Below are 23,756 nucleotides of genomic sequence, written 5' to 3' on the forward strand. Positions count from 1 at the left end.
GGTGGTTCTACAAAGTATTGACTCAGGGGGCTGAATAATTACGCACACCCCACTTTGCAGTTATTTGTAAAAAATGTTTGGAATCATGTATGATTTTCGTTCCACTTCTCACGTGTACACCACTTTGTATTGGTCTTTCACGTGGAATTCCAATAAAATTGATTCATGTTTGTGGCTTTAATGTGACAAAATGTGGAAAAGTTCAAGGGGGCCGAATACTTTTGCAAGCCACTGTATGTGTCCATTGAGTTCTGGGTCTACTCTGGGATTTCCACCCTGTTAGGTGTTCCAAGGTTTTTAGGATGTGGAATGCCACCGTCAGAAAACGCAAACATTTGACTGATTTTTCAAGTGAATCGTATTTGTACTCAAAAATAAATAAATAAAAAGCTTCAGTAATTTCTTACTGAAGAAATTACCATGGCAATGCTGTGACACTTACTTAAATAAGTATAAATTACATTTAATCCCTTTAGTTATATCATCACGTCCCCCACTCCATTAAATGCATTAGCAGTGCCATAGCACTCTGCCACAAAAGGTAGAGTTCAGCTGACTTTCTCGACCCAGTCACGCAGCCGTGTGTGTTGCTGTCATCTCTTCACAGACCCACTCAGCGTGGTTACATAATGGCTGCTGCTCCTGTGGCCCCAGAGCCAGTGGAGGGTGAAGGAGGACTTAATGAGAGCTATTGGTGCGCACTGACAACTCTGCACTGAACTCTACGGACTCTGTGGCCGGACACCACGAGAAACCAAGCAAACCAAGAGTTAACTACCCCCCAAAAATATATATTTTACTTGTTCAAACATGAGAATTTATCTTCAAATCATGTCCGGCTTTATGAAAACTGTAAAAATCTGTTGTAGTTTAGTAGAAATGCTGCACATAACACTGTAGTTGGAAAAAGCACAACAGCAGGATGGTGTGCTCAACTGCATAGTCTGCAGGAGGATGTTCGCTCACAGTTTAGGTATTTTAATTGGTCTTTTTTGTTTGACTGGACAATTAAATTGACAGTTTGTTCACTTTTAATATCTTTAATTTGCTTTAAGAAACCCTGATACAGCGAGTGCCATATAGAGGCCAAGGTGAGTACAAACAGCAGGTTACAGAATCCAAGCCGGTCAGCTGTGAACAGGCAAGTCAGGGTTAGAGAGGTCATAAACTCAGCAGTCAGTGCAGGAGGCTGAAAATGAAAGAGGAAAACAAGCTTTTACAGCCCTACACAGACGAGGAAGTCTCACACCTTCCACAAATTAAAAAAAGAACAGGCGTTAACAACAAGACTTAAAAACAACCTCGTTGATTTAAAAAAAAAAAGAAAAAAAAAAAAAAAAAAAAAAAGGGTAAATCAGTGGAGTACAAGAGCACAAAATATCAGACCTAAGAAAACAATGAACAACTTCGTCTCATTACAGTAAAACTCAATCAGGGGAAAAAAATGTATATGAATCCATTTCCACACATGCACTTCAGCCCTGGACTTCCAGACATTACCCGGCAGAGGTGAATGAACAACACAAATATCTGATGCAGTCGGATCAGACGTTAACTCGTCTTTACTTTTCTGTGTGCTCCCAAGTAAAAAGTCTATGTGATGCTGGACTGTGCCGACTGAAGTTTGCACCTCTGACCCAAAAGGAACATTTCCACATTTCCAGTAGTGCGAATGAATCTGAAGCAGACCATTTCCTGCCGTGTGCTACATGCGAGAAAGGAAGACTGTGGAAAATATTCTGACTGGACTCTCTTAAATAACTCAGAAGTTCATGTGTGGAAAGTCTTAAGATACTGAGCCGGCTTTCCCACAAAACAAACTCAGCGATTACCGACCGTTTCTCTGCGATGAAACAGAAAGGCGCTCTAAACTTTGGATAGTCACACGCATAAATTAAGAAATAAATACAACACATTTTGTTTAAATGGAGAGTTAGAAAATAATCTGAGCACATTGAGTAAGAGTAAAAACAACAACAACACAAATACGCAGCTTTTACACCCTTTATCTTTGTAGCGTCTTCATGGCTGACGTTCGTAAGCGCCAACTTTAACTTTTTGAGGTCACAATATTGCTGTAAGCAGGCAGGGACGAGAGGGGTGAGCCTTAAAATGTGTCGGGCAGTTTGAAAAAGCATAAAAAATACAAGTGGGAAAATACTGTTTGTTATTGCTCTCGATCTGAGTTACCTCAAAAAGTTAACGCCATCAAAATTGTCTGCATAAAAACACAAAACTCTCAACTTAATCATCTTAAACTCACTTGAAATTACTCGGCCGTGGCTGATTTCACACGTTAAAAAAAAAAGCAAAAATAGTCTATAGTCAAGCCCAGCATCATCCCAATGAAGAGTAAATTATTTTAGTCATATATTTAAAAAAGAAAGGTCAAAAATGACTTTTATTAAGGCAAGAAGTTGTATTCTCCCAAAGTTGCAGGATCTGTTCGCTTCTCTATTGTTACACATCTATTCTCCAAAGATATGTACTCACGAATCCCAACTTACACACAAAAACTCAACAAAACGAGTGTTCAGTGTTGCTACAGTGACACAGACTCAACCCAGAACAACGTATCCTGAGATCTACAGTAGTAAACTGACTTCAGACCAGCTCTACAGACTTATTCTCCAAGTTGTCGCTGTCCATCATTTGCCATCTACTGTTTGTGATGTCACTGTGAGAAGTGAGCCCAGACAGTTTATGATTGGCGACAGCCACAAAGCAGGCCGGCAAAGTCTCTAAAAAGCAGTCAGTCATGATCTCCTCAGAAAAAAAAAGAAGAAAATAATATAAAGAGTCAACTTGTATCTCTTGACAGTTAAGATAAAACACTAGTTAGTTCAGTGTCAGCTCGTTTAACGGCCTTGGCTGAGCAGACTTGGCAAAGTGAATACTTAATAAAAACCGACTGAGATACAGAGCTCTGAGAGTCTAAAGGAGAGCACATATAGTTTTATTGCTTTTAATTATCTGCTTCTCAGCAGCTTTTGTCTGGTCCTAACTCCATCTGAAGGTTGTAAATTTTACATAGGACCCACATTCAGCTGTGGGACACACCAAGTCTCCTGCAGGTGAACAAGTTTGCCTTCCCATCTAAAGTCATCCCAAGGAACAAAAGATGAACTCCAACTCCTATTTTGTGGCTTGAATTGTTGAAAGGCCATCTCTACTGCAGGATATGGATGACATCAGAAGAGGTATTATTACTGCTGGTTAATATTAAATTAATTAAGGCTTGATGAATGAGACCGTCTCTCCTTACAGCATAGAGGAGAAACCATCTTAGTTTGTTAATGTGAAAACAAGCAGCCTTTTAAAATTTGGTTAACTGTTCTTGTTTGGAAGTCTCTACAGAGGATGTAGTTTCTTGTTTCAGTTCGTCCTTTGCGGCTACTTGTGTCCATAGGGCTGTAGGTCGAGCCGGACCCACACTTCCCCTGTTGGGACCTCGTGCAGCAGAAGACGACGTGTCGCCGCTCCCTTGTTCTCCAACTCTTTCTTTATGGTCGCCACTGGAACCTCGGTCCGGCCCAGGAACTCTGACACGAGAAAACAGAACAGCACGTGAGTTTGGAGGAAGTTATATTCATTTATTTATTTTTTAAAGAAGAAAACCATGCTTAACGTTTTATACTTTTTAAAATTATGCTGCGTACAGTAAAACATTCACCAACAGCCAACGTTTAACCAGTGGGGGTGTTGAGACAGTTTCAGTGACATATGGGATGCTCTTTAACTTTTAATATTTCTTTTAAACCCTACACCAGTGTGTTCAACTCATTTTACACTAACCCCCTTCACCCATGTCCTAAGAGGATTTGTCTTTCTGCCACTGAATAAAATAACCATTTATCTATTTTCTACCGCTTATCCGGGTCACGAGGGCAGGAGACACACCTGGCCCTCCCTGTCCTTAGCTACCTCCTCAAGCTTATGTGAGGGGACACCGGGCATTCCCAAGCCAGAGTAGAGACATTATCTGTCTACTGTAACCTTGGTTTGTCCTGGGCCTGTGGTGGGGTGTGGTTTGTGGCTTAGCTGCAAGGGAGGGGTGGAGCAGTGGGCTCGGGGAGTGTCATGGGAGGCTGGGAACAGACGGTAATCATCATCTAATCACGCCTCCCCTATTTCAGGAGGACGCCAGGACCTGGAGAAGGGGGCAGTCCAGACAGGAAGCTAATGCTAACAAGTGTGCCGACCTAGCTCAGAGGGGAGAGTTGCTGGAATGTGACTCTGTTGCAGATGAACGTGTAGAGAAAGTTACAGTAAATAAACAGACACTTAGCTTGCTACATGACACGTGTTGGGTCTCCATTTCATAGTTGGTGGTCAGGAGGCATCTTAATCAGATGACTTAACCAGCTCCAGCTATCCACAACCTTAAACTTGCAGTCGTGACCTTGTGAGCTTGTGACCACAGGTGAAGGTGGGAATGTAGACTGAAGTGCAAAACAGCAGCATTGCTTTCATGCCCAGTTCTCTCTTCACCACAACAGACCGGTACAGCATCCACACTAATCTCCCACTCAACCCTCTCCTCACTCAAAGACAAGACCCCAAGATTCTTTCCTCCACTTGGAGCAGCAACTCATTCCCAGCCTGGAGTGGGGACTCCACTGTTTTCTTACGAACGAGTATTTATAATAATTTAATTTGTATACATTTAGACCATAATCTAACTATTTTACGGGCTTTTAAGGAAAGAGTTCTGAAAAAACTTTAGCAATATTAATAAAATGAAATAATGTAATTAGCCGGTAGCTAACCGTCTGGTGAAAACTGGTTTCTTTCATTGATGGTGATGCAGAGGACGTCCTGGTAGATGTCTTTGATGTTAAACTGACAGTTGAAGTTCCATTTGGGGTTCAGGGTGTCGTTGATTGCTCTGGATGTGAAGATCTGAGCTCCCATGGTCACTTCACAGTAGGGGTTACTTTTACCTGCAGGAGGGAAAGACCGCAGACAGGCATGAGGAGGAGGATGTGAGAGCAGGTAAAGAGAAATCAAGTTGAGGATTGATTCAGATAATCAAAAAAAACAAAAAAAGGAAAAAAGAAAGAAGTAAAGAGAAAAGTGTAAAAGTATAAAACAAGGAAACACAAAGCTGATGATTTGTTTTTAGTGCATTGATGCTCACCGTTGGGTTTTGCTGCCCTGAGTTCAGTGGCTTCTAGGATGGTGACGAGCAGTCTGCCGATTCCACTGCCTTTCATAGAGCGTGCTGTAAACACATAAACAGGAAGCTTAAATGATTATTTGAGATTATCACGTTTAGGTGACACGAATGTGGCTCTTGGAGTGTAGACACAAACCTTGATAAACCTTTTCCCTTTTTTTCTTTTCAGTCTCAATAAATTCCTCAGACGCCACCTTAATCTTCTGAACCCACGCCGTCCTGAAAAACACAAACACGCAGGCATTTGTAAAAGCCACCGAATCGCTGGCACATTTCTCTGTGTGTACGCTAACGTGTGCACATACCGTTCATTGATGTTGTCTGTTCTGAGCATGTAGACTTTGTCAATATGTGAGATGTGGAAGATGGGCTCATCGCTGGAAGGATCTGGAAGCTTGACCAGAGCTTCGTTCAGGAGGACGGGCTACAGGAAACACAAGATGAAACACGGTCAGGCACTTACGCAAAGTCTAACGTTGCCTCAAAGGAGGAGATTTCTACTCGTGTGCGTCTCTTACCGGTTTGTAGATCTTTAGCTGTACGTTATTCTTGTTGCTGAACAGTTTATCAAGTCCAGATGAGGTAAACTGTTTAGCCGCGTACGTTAAAAGCAGGAAGTCGTTGAAGAGGAAAGCCCAGAGTTCCTTGCTGCTCTTTGCCTTGTACAACTGTGAAGACAGAGAGTGATACACCCGCACATGTATGATTAAACATTTAAAAAACCAAACAACATTAACTGATTTACTTTCGCACATCTTCAGCAAAACACGATTTTAAATTATTTAAAGCTTACTGGTGTCTGAAAATTTTACTTTGTGGTATGAGACTTGTAACCAGTAACACTACTTCCTGGGATTTGAACCATTATGTTTCAAATTTCATCATCCTTTATGCCCCATCCTGCCAGCCTCTTAATACTCTTCTCTTCCGAATATGAGAACCTGCAGTGAAACTCACCTTGCCGCTGTGGAGCAGTTTTCTGGGGCCCAAACAGTTGGTAAGGGAGTTAAAGACCAAATGCTGTAAAAAGCAAGAAAGTTTAAAATAACGTTTCAATGTTTTCACAGAAAGAGCCATGAATGAAAAACCATAAATCTCAATACCTCGACAGGACCGTCACAATTAACGTGGCTCTGAATCCACTCCAGTCTGTCGGAGTTCTCCTTCTCTCTCACACCCTCGTTCACCTGCACAAGGTAATCGCCCAGAAACATCACATCAGAGTCTTTCAACCACAACACAGACACTTTGTAATTAAGCGACTCACTGAGTTCATTAATAAAGGAAATGATAATCATAAAAACCTGTTGACAGAGCTCCTCCGCCCTCTCCAGCGCTTCTTTCAGAGGACCTCGGTCAGCATGGCCCTCTGCAGTGCACTCCAGGATCTGCACAAGTAAATACACCAATAAGCTAATCATGTTCACATTTTATGTTAATTTTAATAACAAATATTTTCCGTCACTAAAGAGTATACTCTTTCATTGTATACTCTGTTGATGAACATGCACTCTAAAGATTGGAGGGTAATTTTGACGACTTCTGACAGTGGAAGCTGATACTTGGTGCAGAATGAGAGCTTACTGTGATAACTTCTGATCACTTCCCTGAATGTAAAGCTGTGGCTGAAAATACTCTCCAGGGAGAACATTCATACTTAAAGTAAAAGTATCATAGAACTGGAAAAAAGTGCTTGCACAGTCCGTCACTCTCCACACCCTTATAAATTCTCTTTTTTGTATATTAATGTGAGTCTAAATATTTAAAAAAGCTAACAATAAAATAATAGATAAAATTATGACAGAACTTTTAAAACAACCAGAAAGTCAAATGCAGCCAGTTAAGGCCACACTTTAAAGTCAGAGATGCTCATGAAAACGATGGCCTACGTTTTTGATGTGCAGTGGGTAGCGAGTGATCCTCTGCATCGGTTTCAGCAGGAAGCTGGACAGTGGCATTCCTTTACACCTGTAGTCTGTGGCGATTTTCTAAGGGGAAAAAAGACAACATCAAAAGATTAACAGATACATTCTTGTCTTACAACAAAACCGGAACCCCTAAAATTCCCAAACTATAAATGGAAAACATGAAGCTCTCATTGGAAGCGGACAAGATGTGGGAATCCCTCCTACCCTCATGAAGTCCTTAAAGTCCGAATCATTGTCAGTGCGAGTCTGCAGCAGTGTGGCGCCGTTGAACTGGCATGAGCAGAACCGGATGTAGGGCTGCATGTGGGACAGCTCGGCAGCCAGGATATCTCCAATCATCCCCACTGGATTGTTCTCTCCACCCGTCTTCTTACGAACGCGGAGCGCCCTGCACACATACAAGAAAAACCCCCGGCATGCTTTTTCACACTGAAAAAAATCTGCACAAACACTTTTCACAACATTTCCTCACACTATCAGAAACACTGTCGCCTCTGCTGTGCCCACAAGATATTTACTTGACAAATTTAGAGTTGCAGGCCAGCAGTTCCTTCCAGTTGACAAAAATCATGTTCATCTCTGACTCATTCAGCCGGCCCGACGCAGACATGGGCTTGTAGAAAACCTACACAAGCAGAGGAAAAAGCCACAAATATTACAAAACACACAAGTCACAACTCATACACACACAACACAGTAATAACTGCAGCGTGTAACTTTTCTTGGTGTGATTTTTGAGAATGCCACTTTTTGCTTTTACATGTATTATTCAGCAGGTTTGTGTGAAATTACCTCCAGCACTATCTGCAAGTCTTCCACATATTTTTCCTCAGTTTCTATCAGCTCATGGATGTAACCTTGCCTCTTCTTCTCTTGAGGGCTCAGTGAATCCAGGCTGTTCAGGTCTGCACACCCTGCAAAACAGGAGCAACACCCAGAGGAGAGGTTTGCATGAAAAAGAAAACAAACCAACCAGTCCATCCACTTCAACAAAACCCACAAATGACTGCTTGTACCGATAGCCCAGGTTTGCGTTTACTGCCTCCTGCTGGAAGTGTCTGCACAGGAAAACAAAAATGATTCCTCTTCTGTACCCTCTCATACATTACTTTCAGAAAGGTTTAAAAAAAAGCAGGTGGCAGACGACAACCATCTAACACACTTACCTGATACAAGGTGCCCATTCATCCACTGTGAGGATCCCATGCAAACTGACTGCTCATCCCCTATAAACTCCTTTCTTTCCTCTCCCTCTCTTGTTTTACTCTCATCTGCTGTGTCATCCCAAAGGTTCAGAAAGTGAAATCTGTTCTGTGAAGCCATTGCTATGACTGATTGTAGCTGGCTGGCTGTTTGCTCAGTCTGATCGTACTCTGCCTCTCCTGTCAGGTTTGGCTCTTTCTGTGCTGTTATCTTCTTGCTGGGATAAATCTGTTTGTACCAAAACAGGAAAGGAAGTTCTTTTTTTTCCACCCTTGAAAGGGTGGATAAACCTGACCTTTTCCTATTTTTCTGCACCTTCATCCATTAATAATAAGTCTATAAAACTGTGGATATTCACATGTTATTAGATAAGGTAGCCCAGTACAGGTTAGCCAAAGTCACATAGATAACATTAAACAAAAGCAGAGAAACAAATCCAAACTATTCAAGAAGCAATCCTTTGGGACTAAATTACAAATCAGATCCATGGATGTAAACAGAAAAATCACAAAAACAAGGTGAGAAATGGTTTTCATCTATCCGGTCATCTTAATCGTATGGATTTTATTGAACATGTAAACACTGAGCACGACTCACACACACAATCTTTATTTGATTTATTTTATTACAGATTCAGAAAATATATACCAGACAGATCTTCCAACACCTTTGTAGCACAAATGTTTGGTATATCTTTTAAGTCAGTTGTGCAAACACTGTTAGTGTTGTTCTCTATGGCAGCCTTTCACCTGAAATCCCAACAAATAAACTGTGATAAAACAAATACAGGATCTCCCCACGCCCAAAAACGTAACAAACCCTTTAACAATGATTAGCTCTTCTTGCATTAGAGGTCATCAAACTCTTTTGTACCATTTCTAATTTCTCCCTGGAGTCAGTGTACCAAGAGAGGATCCACAGGATATAAAGTCTCCCACCCACTGATCTGAATTTATCCCCAATCCCAACATTAACCATTACCTCTTTATTTATTTTAATATGTAACCTGTGGTTAACACTATCAGCTGACATGCATTCACTCCCTTCCACAATAAAATCACCCTGAGCAGCAGCAGAAAAGCAGCATTCATTAATATAAAGTGCAGCAATCATCTTTAAATATCACCCCTAAAAACAAGGCTTACTGTAATACCCTTTTTACACATGCACTGCAGTCCTGAACTTTTCTAGACCTTAACCATGTGAAAATGCAAAATCCAAGTGCAGCTGGATTGAACATAAACTGGTCTTTAACCAGATGGTTGTACCATCAACTGAAACAAAATGCACATGTCAGTGCTGTTTCTGTAACATCTTATTAAATGCAAATGAATCATCAGGTTGTTATGACACTGAAACTTTGAATCACTAAAGTGGAAAAAGTATTGACAAAAACCATCTAAAGATGAAGTTGTGGTCACTGAAAGGACTAAACTGACATTTGTTTACTCCGAGAAAGCAAAAGAAAACATGAAATTATTATTTTTAGATCTACGGACTTATTAGTTTCACACTTTGGTTAGGTTTAGGATAAACAAACCGGTTTAGCATTGTAAAAACAAAAACAAACAAATAAATGAAACCCCATAAAAACTAAAACAAAAAATAAACCCCAAAACCTTTTTCCCCAGTTTCAAGACCGAGACATCACAAAAATGTGATTGGACACTTGATGTTTGTAGGAACAACACCAGCAGAGAGATAACAGACAGTGCGTGCAAACACATCTGAAGGAAACCATTTTCTGTAGTGTGCTACAAGAAAGAAAGGAAAACTTCAAGGGACAACATTTCAATCCGGAGTTCATGCGTGACAACAGGCCATGTCTTTAATGGTTTACTCACTCTAAAGCTGTTTTCCCACATGAACTTTGGGAAATTTAGCGAGAATTAAGTCAGAATATTTTCCTTTCTCACATGTGGCACACTCCAGGAAATATTTTTCTTCAGATGCGTCCATATTTGGTGCGGTTTAAGTGAGTGAACTGCCTGTAAAGAGCATGCAGGAGGTAGAAAACATGACACCCACTATTAGCTTTGCAGTTTGCACCATCTAACGCACCTCGGTCAGGCAAGCCCTAGAAACGTTTGCTGCTGCAGTGCAAGTTTGATGCAGATATGCTCATACTGGATTCTTTCTTTTCTTTTGAATCACTTTCATTAAGACAGCAGGTCAGACTTTAAAACACACATTTCACTGCAAGGACAGGAGCCCGACCCTTTCAATCCTCAAAATTATTCACATTTTTGAGGTTTATCATGATCTTAATCTTTAGTATAAAACAAGAATTAAGGCAGCTGCAGTAACACTTTACCATCATGTCTGATTAAAGACACATCTCTGAGGAATAGTAAGGTTTGTGTGATCAGAACTCCCGAAACTGGAGAGCCAATAACGGAAAAAAGAGAAACATATATGACAGAGACAGGTTTGGGCTGAATGAGGGAGGAAATGTGTCTACCGAAGGAAGGAGAAGCCACAGAGAAACCCACTATCACTCAGCGTCAACTTTCACGATAAAAAAAGACAACCGAAGGAATCAAAAAGTCACAGAATCACCACAAAGAGTCATGAAAAACTAGCTTCACGCCCAAGTTAATTTACTCAAGCCCCCCTCATTTTTAATTGTTCACCTGCTGCTTGAGTTTGTCTTAAATATAGTGAACAAAATGAAATTTGCTTAATGGGAGAAGTTAGAAGATAAGTGTCCAATCACTTCAGCCCGTCAGAGCAGAGTGTGATAGTGGGTCTCTCTGAAGTCGGTAGGTGGAGAGGGAGAAGAGGTGGAGGAGGAAGAGTCTTTCTACCATCCTAAAAAGAGAAACAAACGACGAACAAGAGAGAGGGAGAAATACAGATTGGGAGGGGGGGAAGACGGTCAGTGTGAAGAAAAGTGTGACGGACGAGCTGATGATAAACTATCAAGGGTCGTAGATAGGCAGGTACGGGTAAATGAACAAACACTTAAGAATAGTTAGTTATACAGGTTTGAAGCAACATGGAAGAGAGATTTACATACACTGCTGACTGGGGTCAACATCCGCCGTGGTCATCTGAACATAATTGGTGGGGAACAATCCAGTAACCCCGTTGGATTCTCCTTTCCACCAGTCAGGGTCGCTCTTGTCTAAAACGTTGATCAGTTGCCCTTTAGAGAAGCTCATCTCTTCCGCATTGGCGGCTGTGTAATCATATATGGCGATCACCTGGCAGACTGAATATGAAGAGGACCGTGAGGTTATTATTTTTGCCTTGTCCACACTGGTATTTTTATTAATGCTGTTAAAATGCATGCTGCTGTGACTTTTGCCCTCCCTCAGTGACTTAAAGTGGTGTCTGTGTTACCTGGTTGAGGTGCTGGTGTGGACTTGCCACTGCTGGACTCCAGTACTTTAACATGAGTAGCAGGGAACCAGCCCTTCTGACGCTTTTTCCCACGAGCCTGGAGTCAGAAAATACAAAGTCACTGGTTTTCAGTGAGGTTTTAATCAGACTGACAATTCTTTTTCAAAGTTCATGATTGCCTGAGTGTTATGCCAAAACAAAAGGAAAGTTTATGTCTGAGCAAATAATCATTTTCATTTTTCTCTGAAAGAAAAAACACCTCTGCTAGTCAGAGTCAAAAAACAGACCTCTCAGTCTGCTTTCCACTGCTGGTACCTTTTAGAGACTTTTGATTAAATAATATGATTTGCTGCAAAGTTCATTTTACCAACACAACATCCAGCGAGTAGTTGTGTACAATACTGCAAAACTTGGTACTGATTTGAGCCAAGTAAATAGGCCCAGTATCACCGATACCAAGTATCTTTGAACAAGGTGGATGGGCATGCTGGGAATTGTAATGTGCAGGAATGTGGAAAATGCGCAGGAACCTGTTGACGTCAACTGTGCAACAGTTTGTGTGTTCATTGTGTGTTTATGGTCCAGCAGTATAATAAATTATGTTTAGGAAAGAAAAAGATAAAACTGGTTTTCTAAGGAGGAAGGAGAAACGTAGGTAGAATGAGTACAGCAACATCTTTGGAGTTGAGTGTTGTCAATGACTTTGTTGAGTGCAAGGCCTGAAAAACAAGGGTGAGTGAACCATTTTTCTTCTTATATGTTGAAAATATGCACTCATAGTGGAATATGTGTGTGAAATATCTATAAGCTAAATAATGAGGAATTTTATAAATGAGTGTGCTCGTTATACGGTGACCCATCCATTCAGCCTGTGAGGACTTGTGGTTAATTGGCTTCTCACCGTTGTTCATGCTTATAGACATTAGAGTTGTCTTTGTGTCAGCAAGGATGAATCTGTTTTGGGCTTGTGGCAGCCTAGTTAAAAAAAAGACTATAACTTGAACAACTCCTGAACGCTGACCTGCAGTTCACCAAGCCACCAGCCTGAGACATCCTTGCTGAGGATGAGGATGAGCTGACTATTTTCCAGATTCAGCTGCTCAGGACCAGTAGAAGTGTGAGGTCTAATAACCGTAGCAACCTCTGTGGACATAAAACACAAACAACTTATTTCAGAAAAATGTACAATCAGGACTTTGAGAAAACATGTTTGAAACTTAGAACGTTACCTGGCTTTTTCTTTCCAGATGTGCTCGATGTCTGAAAATAAAAGATGGGTTTATATTTTAGTATGTGTTCTTTTATAACAATTTATGTTATAATGCAATCTATTATGAAATTGTCACAAACTGAAGTCTAAAATAAGACCTTTCCAAATTATTTACTGCAGCAGACCAGTTCATGCCCTGTGTGTGTTCTGTTGAGTGTTCTTACATCCGTCTCTTTAGGTTTGACGTAGTTGCTGGGGAAGACGCCCGTGCGGTTTCCTATCGAGCCGTTCCACCACTCTCCATCTCTCTTGCTCACCAGGATCACGTCTCCCTCTTTGAATGTCAGATCACCGGACTGTGGAGACTCGTAGGTGTACAAGGCCACAAATTCTGGAAAAGAAAAAGAATACATAAAGATTAAGACACAACAATACAGTTATAGGCCCACACGTGTTGTTTACATCGATAAACTGAACTCCATTATAGTCCAATTAAAAGATTCAACAAATCCTGAATGATAGCAGATGAACAGTAATGTTGAATTTTGAATGAAGCATATATTATCTAAATAAATGTGAAAAGCTAGAAGGGAAAAATTGTGTAGTAAAGTCTGTTCAATCATTTAATCTTTATAAAATGTTAAAATATGATCCCAGAAAGTTGATTCTGTTCATCTGGACGTTGAGTTTTCAGTGGGAGAAACGTTTCGTCACTCATCCAAGTGACTTCTTCAGTCTCAGCTGACTGCAGGTTTCCCCAACCTTATAAACAATACATTTGCATAATGACTGAAACTAAAACTAAAATATGATGTCAAACATACTAGCCACAATATGTGAAAACTGAAGGCAGACTGCATACAGTTTGGACTCTTAGTTGTATTCAATATCAGGAAGCGCAGTTTACATTTCACAAGTGTTTTTACTTTACCTTCAAGCTGCAGGCCGTCACCATCAGGAACATCAGCAGAGGAGCTCTTCACACTATAACGACAGAGAGACAATATTACAGTACATACATGCATACTAGTCTACATGGAGTGCAGGATTATTAGGCAAATGAGTATTTTGTCCACATCATCCTCTTGCATGATTGTCTTACTCCAAGCTGTATAGGCTCGAAAGCCTACTATCAATTAAGCATATTAGGTGATGTGCATCTCTGTAATGAGAAGGGGTGTGGTCTAATGACATCAACACCCTATATCAGGTGTGCATAATTATTAGGCAACTTCCTTTCCTTTGGCAAAATGGGTCAAAAGAAGGACTTGACAGGCTCAGAAAAGTCAAAAATAGTGAGATATCTTGCAGAGGGATGCAGCAGTCTTAAAATTGCAACGCTTCTGAAGCGTGATCATCGAACAATCAAAGCGTTTCATTCAAAATAGTCAACAGGGTCGCAAGAAGCGTGTGGAAAACCAAGGCGCAAAATAACTGCCCATGAACTGAGAAAAGTCAAGCGTGCAGCTGCCAAGATGCCACTTGCCACCAGTTTGGCCATATTTCAGAGCTGCAACATCACTGGAGTGCCCAAAAGCACAAGGTGTGCAATACTCAGAGACATGGCCAAGGTAAGAAAGGCTGAAAGACGACCACCACTGAACAAGACACACAAGCTGAAACGTCAAGACTGGGCCAAGAAATATCTCAAGACTGATTTTTCTAAGGTTTTATGGACTGATGAAATGAGAGTGAGTCTTGATGGGCCAGATGGATGGGCCCGTGGCTGGATTGGTAAAGGGCAGAGAGCTCCAGTCCGACTCAGACGCCAGCAAGGTGGAGGTGGAGTACTGGTTTGGGCTGGTATCATCAAAGATGAGCTTGTGGGGCCTTTTCGGGTTGAGGATGGAGTCGAGCTCAACTCCCAGTCCTACTGCCAGTTTCTGGAAGACACCTTCTTCAAGCAGTGGTACAGGAAGAAGTCTGCATCCTTCAAGAAAAACATGATTTTCATGCAGGACAATGCTCCATCACACGCGTCCAAGTACTCCACAGCGTGGCTGGCAAGAAAGGGTATAAAAGAAGAAAAACTAATGACATGGCGTCCTTGTTCACCTGATCTGAACCCCGTTGAGAACCTGTGGTCCATCATCAAATGTGAGATTTACAAGGAGGAAAACAGTACACCTCTCTGAACAGTGTCTGGGAGGCTGTGGTTGCTGCTGCACGCAATGTTGATGGTGAACAGATCAAAACACTGACAGAATCCATGGATGGCAGGCTTTTGAGTGTCCTTGCAAAGAAAGGTGGCTATATTGGTCGCTGATTTGTTTTTGTTTTGTTTTGAATGTCAGAAATGTATATTTGTGAATGTGGAGATGTTATATTGGTTTCACTGGTAAAAATAAATAATTGAAATGGGTATATATTTGTTTTTTGTTAAGTTGCCTAATAATTATGCACAGTAATAGTCACCTGCACACACAGATATCCCCCTAAAATAGCTAAAACTAAAAACAAACTACAAACTACTTCCAAAAACATTCAGCTTTGATATTAATGAGTTTTTTGGGTTCATTGGAAACATGGTTGTTGTTCAATAATAAAATTATTCCTCAAAAATACAACTTGCCTAATAATTCTGCACTCCCTGTAGCAATCCACCCATGTATCTCCCAAAACTTATGATGCCACACGCAAAGTTTAACTAAAGAAATGCAAAGCTTTCTAGTCATTGGGGAATCTGCTCAGGCCTTCATAAAACATGGAGTCTCATTGTTTTGGTCACCAGCCAAATGTCACGAACACAGATGAACCTGCACTTGACTGACTAGTAAATCAAGAGCTTAAACTTCAGGCTCAGTTTCCTACAATACCAGCTGGAATCAAAGTGCATATCCTGCTGCACCTGTGAATGTAGGTGACTGGTCATGTTATCATGTGACTGATCATGTGGCTTGACTGATTTAGTTTGAGATAATGGCACCAAACTTTACATATGGAAGGCACACAGGCATGTGCTTCAGATTACAGAGTTTATGCAAATTAATGGTGATTAATTAATTTAACAAAAGACAATGAAGTATGTTTTTCTGTTTTACTGATTTTACATAAGTTCATAAGGCCAACGTTCCCACCATACAACAGGCTTTCTAAATCAGGCTGGCCAGCCCTTAAAAATATATCTCCTTATGTTTACATTTGATTGAAGGTGAAAGGTGAAAAGCTGTATTTTTCACATGATCACTAAGACTTGAATTCAACCTCATGTCAGTAGTGAATCCACAGAGGAATTTTCTGCTGATTAGTGGTCTAAAAGAGGTCTAAAGTGTACAACCTTAGATTGCCATGAAGGCTGAAGTTCACGTTAAATCTGCTTCAAAACTAAAAGTTAAAATGTTAAAATGATTCATGTTAAACAAGAAAAGATGTCCTTTCACCTTTTATACATATATATAGTGATGGTAATAAGAGTGATATAGTAATAAGAGTCATTTTTAAAGAGTAAACCAAATCTTAACATTTTTGCCGCTTGAATTACTCTTTAGTTGTGCATTTCATTACAGTAAAGTTTCAGGAAGAAAGTGCCTCCTAAAAGGAAAGGAAAAAAAAATCTTACACAATGAGGGTTGTTAGTATTATTAGGAACTAAAATAACAGGAAGAGTTTCCATTTCCAAGGCTATTGACTGTTGACTGTTGAGATTTTGAAACTGCTGTTGAAAATCCAAATCCAAGATCCAAGAAGGAAAAAGCTGCTAATGTCTTAGAGAAAGTAACGATCCACACATAAGGAAGTACTTACTTTGAGCCCTCATCTTCTCCAATAGGTTTCACATATGTCTTAGGGAACCAGCCCTGTTCGTCGTTCAGTTGTCCCAGCCACCAGTTCTCCTGCTGTTCCAATACCTGAATCACATCGTCCTTATTAAAGTTCAGATGACTATCTGTCTTTGCTGTCCAGGAACAGAGCGCCTGGGCTAACAGGGTACCCACCACCCGCTGATGAAGAGATAACAGCACAGAGAGGTTGAACCTATCCACATAATAATTATACAGTTGTAAGGAGCAGTAAGTGCTCTGTGAAGCCCTCACCTGTCCCTGACTCTCAGAAGTTGCAGGGTTTGGAGAATGTGTTGGTGTGAAGGCGGATTTTGTCCCGGACACTTTGGCAGCCTTAAGAGCATTACTAAGCTGTGACTGCAGCGGTAGTTTAGCAGGAGGAGCAGGGGCAGTACTATTAGCTGTATTCGATGGGCCCACTCTCTCGACGTAGCTCTCTGGGAACCAGCCCATCATCCCCTGTTTGCTGCCATACAACCAGCCCTCCTCTCGCTCTGTCGTCTCATCAACCTGAGCAGAGGAGATAAAAAGGTTTGAGACAGGAAAGTTAAAAGCTGAGGGTCAAAAAACAACAACAACAAAAAGAGTGAAGCCCTGATTTTATTCCTACCTCGATGACGTCATCTGCTTCCAGGCTGAGCTCTTCGTTGTTTCGTGCAGTAAATGGGTAGAGTGCTTTGAAGGATGTGAGCGATGCGGACTTCCTGTGCTGCTTGGCCCTCGGCTGCCCACCTGTAGCAGCACATCAGACATCATAAAGTGAACTGATCTATAAAACAAAGACAACAGAAGCTGATAAAGATTTCAAAACATGCAACTGTCCCTCACACCTTTCCGCTCCTCCAGCCCTCTCAGCAGAGCTTGAATATCAATCTTCCCTCCTGTTTTTGGTGGTTGCTGCTGCTGCTTCTGCTGACGAGACGCCTCCTCCTTCCGCTTTCTCTCCTCTTCAGCTTTCCTCCTCTGTTCTTCCTCCTCCTTTCTCTTCCTCTCCTCTTCTGCCCTTTTTCTCTCCTCCTCACGCCTCTTCCTCTCCTCCTCTTGCTGCTGATGAAGCCTTCTCCTCTCTTCTTCCCGCTTCCTCTTCTCCTCCTCCTCCTGCTTTCGCCTTTCCTCTGCGTCTCGGAAAGCTGCTTCAGCAGCCCTCTGTCTTCTCCTCTCCTCCTCCTCTCTCTCCCTTCGGCGCTCCTCTTCCCTCCGCACCTCTTCTAACCTTTTCCGCTCCTCCTCTAATCTCTTTCTCTCCTCCTCCTCCCTTCTGCGTCGCTCCTCCTCTTCTCTCCTTCTCTTCTCCTCTTGCCTCCTCTCCTCCTCCAGTTTTCTCCTCTCTTCTTCTAGCTTCCTCTTCTCCTCCTCCAGCTTTCGCCTCTCCTCCTCCTGCCTCCGCCTCTCTGCTTGGCGCTGGCGCTCTTCTTCTTCTCTTTTCCTTCTCTCCTCTTCCTCTCGTTTTCTCCGCTCTGCCTCCTCCCTTGCTCTGAGCTCTCGTTCTGCCTGCTCCTTGGCAGCCTGGATGAGAGCCTGTCTCTGTCTCTCCTCCTCTTCCCTCTGTTTGGCCTCCCTCTCTTCCTGAAGCTTTCTCTGACGCTCCCTTTCCATCCTAATACGCCTGTAAGTGAGAAAAAAAACAAGCTTTAAAAGTTTGAACATTAAAATGAAAAAGTTATTTGTGATGATGTGAGAAAATATTCAAAACAACCACGCTATTTCTCACAACCACCAATATATCAGGGTGCACCACACCTTCCACCCCTGCCCAGCAGATTTTGAGACCTAAATCACATCAGATGACTGGAAATGTGCCCAATGGAGTTCATAAGGCATACATACCTCAAATTAACGCACTATTAAGTGGTCATTATGAATCTCACTCTTACTAAGTCAAACTGATATAAAGATAACTGAAGAAAAGGCAGAAAGATTTAAATGTCTTGAGAAGAGGCCATGTAGGAAAAATATTTCAAAAGTTAATCCAAAGCTATTTCAACTGGTTTGAAGAACATAATTACAAAAAACTTCTGAAGACAAATAGAAGATGCTGGCCATAGCACGGGAACGTTTTCTAGACTAAAAGGTTTGGATCTACTAAAGTGTCAATCTCAGCGTAAATTGTTCGATATGGATCTTGCATATTTTGGGTTTTTGTTTTTTCAACTGATGACATTATTTTCATCTCGGAATTGCATTATCAGTATATGGAGTTTTTACATTTTTTTTTTCTATTGGTCTCTTTATCTTTTTGATCATGACAAAAAAGGTTATTTTTTAAGTAAACAACATCATCAAACTTGACTGAATAACAAACTATATGCAGTATTCAATAATATCTTAATACATTTTGTGTTTGTTGGAAAAAGAGCATATGGCATCTGCTCTATAACTGATGACTAATATTTATAACACAAAAATGTAAATTCAAAGTGTACCTCTGAGCTTCTTCCTCTTCCTCCCTGCGCCTCATTTCCTCCTCTTGTCGTTTCCTCTCTTCTTCCTTCCTCCTCCTCTCCTCTTCCTGCTCTTTCTTTCGCATGAGCTCACGCCGTTTGTCTTCTTTTATGCTGCGCAGTTTCTCCAGTGCAGCCTGCTGATTTCTTTGGCTCTCTCTTAGTTCCTGATGTAAACAAAGATAGTTAACATAATTACTAGCAGTCTGAAAGATAAATGGCTGAATTCAAGGATGCGAGATGGACATGGGCACAGTCTAAGGCCTATAAACAAACAGCATCAAACACCTAGCTAAATATTATGCAGGCGGGCATGAGAAAAACTAGACAAGAAAGAGATAAATTAGGGTACCAAAACACAAGATACAACAAGGCAAGAACAATAATGAGACCTAAAGCAAAAACCTTTAGTAGGTAGAAGAGGTTACGGAGGCAGGCCAGCAGAGAGAGGAGAGCCTGGAGTACTGACTCCTCAGCACCCACATACTGAAAAGGGGTATGAGATGGACGAATGGGAAGAGAGGAAAGGATCCAGTGTAGGGAAGAGCAGAAATGTCCAGAAGACGAGGAAAAAGAGGAATCAAAGTTTAAGATGTCGTATCAGATGGCAAAATATGAAGTATGGCAGGGAAGGAGAAAGACAAAAAAGGCCTCAAGGGCCAGGAAGCAATATTAGTGATCAGCTGTAAAGGACACAGTTTTAATATGCAATTTGTTAAATCACTGCTTTTAAATTTATATTAGGAAAACAGTCTGCTTAAAAAAATAAAAATAAATAAGTTTTAAGGAAGTCGATCCAAACCACCAGCCCCTTTTTATCAAAGCTGATAAATCTACCATTTTGCACTGCTGAGAATAAGTGCAAAAAAATATTATAATCCATAGAGCTTGAGATGCTGGCCCTTAACTTATCAAGGATGGAAACCATCCCACGCATTCCAGCAGAATTGTAAGAAGACATTAACTATTGTTCCCTGACACGGCTGCCATGAACCTCAATGACTGGAAAAACAAGTAGGGCTGCTCAATTAATCGAATTTTAATCTAGATTACGATCTGGGTTTTCAACGATCATTAAAAATGACTGAGCCGATTATTAGCACCTCCCTTGTGCTTTACTCTCGCGCTGCTCCGTGTGGCAAATCGAGCGCACCTCTCTGCGTTTCGAACACGCGTCACAACAATTAAGAGGACCCGAGGGAAGCTCGGAAAGCTAAGCAGAAGTTATTTGGAGAGGAGAGGATAATGGCTGCTGAAGAAAGAATGCCGTTGGTTGAAAAGAGAGGTAAAACGACTTCAGTGGTGTGGAAACCAATGTTCCTCTAAGCTGCGCGCGACGCGCAATTGCGCACTGCTGGCACGGTCTCTGCGCACAGAAATTCTGCGTTGCGCACAAAAAAAATCTAACCTGAATTGAAATTAAAATCAAAACTTTAACAATTCTTTTTGCAGTGTTAGTCAGTAAGTGACTGGCTGCGCCTGTATGGGATTAGAACGATGCCACCTTATCCCATAGTCCAGGCAATAATGCGATTCACATTCGTATATACGCAGCCAATCAACGTGGTTGACAGGCTATGACAGCGTCCTTATGTGCCGACACCGGGGTTTTAGCTAGCAAAGCGGCGTGGCTGATGTGCAGTGAAGCCACATTAATGACAACGTGTACAACCATTGGAGATGTGAGCAGGACAGACGGAACAATTGACGGAAAAAGTGTTCCAAAAGTGTTCCAATAGTGTTAACACACTACACAGGTCATGAACAGGATTTTTTACATTTTCATTGTAAGTGAGCTAAAGCAGTTAATTAAAAGTAGTCTAACATAAATGTAAATGCTGTAATTTGATTATTTTAATAAACCATGTAACTTGGATGGATTAGATGCTGGCGTGACCACAGTGCACACGTCTGATGTCGCTCACAGTGGTCCAAGGGATCACTCAGGGAGTTTGTGTGTTCGCTCAGACACATGAAATATTTGAGGGAACATTGGTGGAAACATTATGGGATCGCGGAGTCAGACGTGGATCAAATATTGTGCAGTATTTTGAAGTTCACTAAACATAGATGTTTACATTTTTCATTTATTTTTTATATTGCAAACATTTGCACTGTAATCAGTATTTGCACACTATTTTATATTATTTTTTGACAATCTTTAAAGCCATTATTCAATACATTGTTATTGTTAAATAAATATCGTCAAATAATCGAGATGTCAATTTCAGTGAAAATAATCGCGATTATCATTTTTGCCATAATCGAGCAGCCCTAAAAACAAGCATTCAGCATTTTCTCATGAGAGTTTTCTAAGGCTGTTTTCACACCTGCAGTGTTTAGTCCGTTTAAATCCATCATAACTCAGTACCACACACATGCAAAGAACACAAACTGTACCTACTAGCTGTAAAATAAACTAAGGGCTCGCTTAGTTTATTAGCCACAACATCAGAACACAGCACCTTTTACCTGTATTTACTTTGTTGCTCCCGCCCCACATGCATCTGGCCAATAAGCAGACTGAAGTAGTGACAGATTCCTACCTGCATGTCTTTGTTATACTGGTCCATCTCTGCTAGTTTGGCAGCCGTCTCTTTCTCCAGAACTTCCAGCTGTTCTCGCAGTTTCATACACGTCCCTTTTTTCTCCGTCATACTCATTTTTAGGGTGGACATTGTCGATGCTACAAGCAGATAAAATACAGTCAACTGTCTTTCTGAGAGCACTGTGGTAACTGATGGCACATCTATCAGACAACAATCCATAACTTATTTGCATTTACTTCTTATAGTTGCATGTATTAAGTAACTATAATTACAACAAGTACAATGAAAACCGTGATAATTAAAATCTTTTCATTTTATTTTCCATTTTTCTATGACTGATGGTCCAAAGCTTGGCATGTTAATTTTTCACTACTAACCAGGCAGGTTATTCAGAGACATATTTTTCAGCTTCTCAGTCAGTCTTTTCTGCTCTGGAGTCAAGTGGGACAACTTTCTCTGGAACTCCTAACGGATAAAAAAAGAAAAAAAAAAAAAAGAAATGCATCACTGGAGGGGGGCGGAGTTTCAGAAAAGATTAACAGACACACACCCTCTTAATAAAGCAATACTCATATACATAGGTAAACTACTAAACATCTATCCTTGCTACTTTCAGCACTAAATGTCATAATATTATAATGTTATAGAAACACACAAGGAACTGAATGAAACTCAGAAATGATCTCAGAAAAAAATGGAGAAAAAAAAGCACAGACCTCAATTTGTTTCTGCAGATTGTTAATATCCTGCTGGCGTGCCTCCTTCCTTTGATTGTTAAGATCAAGCTCAGTCTTCTGAAGCTTTTTCTTGTTCTGAAAGTCACGCAGGCGGTCAGAGATCTGGCGGTGCTTGTCACCCTAAAGGAGGTAGAGAAAGAAGAACAGAGATAAACCTTCAGCTTAAAAACCCCGCAACATGTAAATAGAAAGTATTTTTGCTCTATGTTGGACTGAGATGTCTCCTCAGCACTCACCACTGCCTCCAACTCCAACTCCAGGCTCCTCTTCTTAGCTTTCAGTTTGGTGATTTCATCCTGCTCCTGTTCCTTCTTTAACTGGAGCTCTCCTTTCCTCCTCCTCTCCCACTCCTCTTTTCTCTGACGCTCGAGCTCCCGCTGTGCAGCCTAGAATAAACGGACACACAGAAGTAAGTACACCATGCATCACTGCAAACAACTCATTCTGAGATGTTCACCTCACCTCTTTTCTCTCTATCTCCCTCTGCCGTTCTTCCTCCTTCTGTCTCTCCAGCTCTCTCTGGAGCTCGAGCCTCCTCTCCTCCTCTTTCCTCCTTCTCTCCTCAGCCTCCCGAGCCTCCTTCTCTCTCTTCTCTCGCTCTTCTCTCTCTTTCTGAGCGCGCCGCTCCTGCTCCCTCCTTTCAGCCTCCAGTAAGGCCAGTCGTCTTTTCTCCAACTCCGCATTCCCTCGTTCTAGGTTAGCTTTGAATTTATCTTCAAATGATACTGAAAACAAAGTAGACATTACTGATCATCGTACTTTTCATGTTAACATTAAGAAAAGAATTGTGAACATGTATGTGACTAAATACTGATTATTTATTCGAGGTCATGTATTTAAAAAGAAATTGTGAATAATTTTTATAAGATTTGGAGGATTAGCATTTAACAATGTCCAAACATTCTAGCTGCTACTTGTAGGCCAAGTCACCAATACGTGCACCACGTTCCAGACACTGTTCTTTAAAGACTCAGACTCATTACTAGAGTTTGACCCACCATTTCCATTTTACTATGCGCAGCTTCTCTCATATTTATGATAAGATTATTTTAATCTGTGCATCCTTTTCTTTTCCATTTTTGGTAGTCAATCTATGCGCTACACAGGAAACACACAGACCAGCTGCAAGTTTTGTAACTCATCCCATTTAAAGTCCAAAGTAGTGAACCAAGGAAACAGAGAGAGAGAAAGAGGGTTAAAGCTGAGATGGTTTACATGTGAAATGCAGTTACAGAAAAACAAGAACAGGGGAAATTCAAACTACACCCATTATATTAGTATTTCTCAGCATGTGCAAAAAATCCCAAAATAAACATCTGTGATCCATAGCTGCTGGCTGCACATGAACCCTCAGTTTAAAAAGGCTGCTGTCTGTGTGAGTT

At 41.1% G+C, this 23,756-nt stretch overlaps 1 protein-coding gene across 2 annotated transcripts in view; it reads right to left on the reverse strand.

Moving 5' to 3' along the window:
- Positions 1 to 1,024: 1,024 nt before the first annotated feature.
- Positions 1,025 to 23,756, reverse strand: part of itsn2b (intersectin 2b) — a 36,798-nt gene continuing 14,066 nt past the window's right edge. Inside the window, exons 12-40 of one of the 2 annotated variants that reach the window (XM_039611807.1) lie at positions 22,837 to 23,099; positions 22,611 to 22,760; positions 22,354 to 22,494; positions 22,015 to 22,102; positions 21,635 to 21,774; positions 19,071 to 19,255; positions 17,478 to 18,253; positions 17,258 to 17,379; positions 16,900 to 17,157; positions 16,610 to 16,713; positions 13,797 to 13,849; positions 13,090 to 13,256; positions 12,885 to 12,915; positions 12,677 to 12,798; positions 11,656 to 11,752; positions 11,330 to 11,524; positions 7,900 to 8,021; positions 7,626 to 7,732; positions 7,312 to 7,495; positions 7,069 to 7,167; positions 6,484 to 6,567; positions 6,283 to 6,366; positions 6,137 to 6,199; positions 5,698 to 5,847; positions 5,485 to 5,603; positions 5,316 to 5,398; positions 5,141 to 5,224; positions 4,770 to 4,943; positions 1,025 to 3,542 (exon numbers count right to left, since the gene is read on the reverse strand). In XM_039611807.1, the coding sequence (XP_039467741.1) occupies positions 3,394 to 3,542; positions 4,770 to 4,943; positions 5,141 to 5,224; positions 5,316 to 5,398; positions 5,485 to 5,603; positions 5,698 to 5,847; positions 6,137 to 6,199; positions 6,283 to 6,366; positions 6,484 to 6,567; positions 7,069 to 7,167; positions 7,312 to 7,495; positions 7,626 to 7,732; positions 7,900 to 8,021; positions 11,330 to 11,524; positions 11,656 to 11,752; positions 12,677 to 12,798; positions 12,885 to 12,915; positions 13,090 to 13,256; positions 13,797 to 13,849; positions 16,610 to 16,713; positions 16,900 to 17,157; positions 17,258 to 17,379; positions 17,478 to 18,253; positions 19,071 to 19,255; positions 21,635 to 21,774; positions 22,015 to 22,102; positions 22,354 to 22,494; positions 22,611 to 22,760; positions 22,837 to 23,099 (4,394 nt within the window). In that variant the 3' untranslated portion in view covers positions 1,025 to 3,393. Of the gene's footprint in view, positions 3,543 to 4,769; positions 4,944 to 5,140; positions 5,225 to 5,315; positions 5,399 to 5,484; positions 5,604 to 5,697; positions 5,848 to 6,136; positions 6,200 to 6,282; positions 6,367 to 6,483; positions 6,568 to 7,068; positions 7,168 to 7,311; positions 7,496 to 7,625; positions 7,733 to 7,899; positions 8,022 to 11,329; positions 11,525 to 11,655; positions 11,753 to 12,676; positions 12,799 to 12,884; positions 12,916 to 13,089; positions 13,257 to 13,796; positions 13,850 to 16,609; positions 16,807 to 16,899; positions 17,158 to 17,257; positions 17,380 to 17,477; positions 18,254 to 19,070; positions 19,256 to 21,634; positions 21,775 to 22,014; positions 22,103 to 22,353; positions 22,495 to 22,610; positions 22,761 to 22,836; positions 23,100 to 23,756 lie in introns of both variants that reach the window. The other variant, XM_031730900.2, reaches the window with a different exon arrangement.

This window comes from Oreochromis aureus, linkage group 1 (genome assembly GCF_013358895.1).
Source record: "Oreochromis aureus strain Israel breed Guangdong linkage group 1, ZZ_aureus, whole genome shotgun sequence".
NCBI classification, from domain to species: domain Eukaryota; kingdom Metazoa; phylum Chordata; class Actinopteri; order Cichliformes; family Cichlidae; genus Oreochromis; species Oreochromis aureus.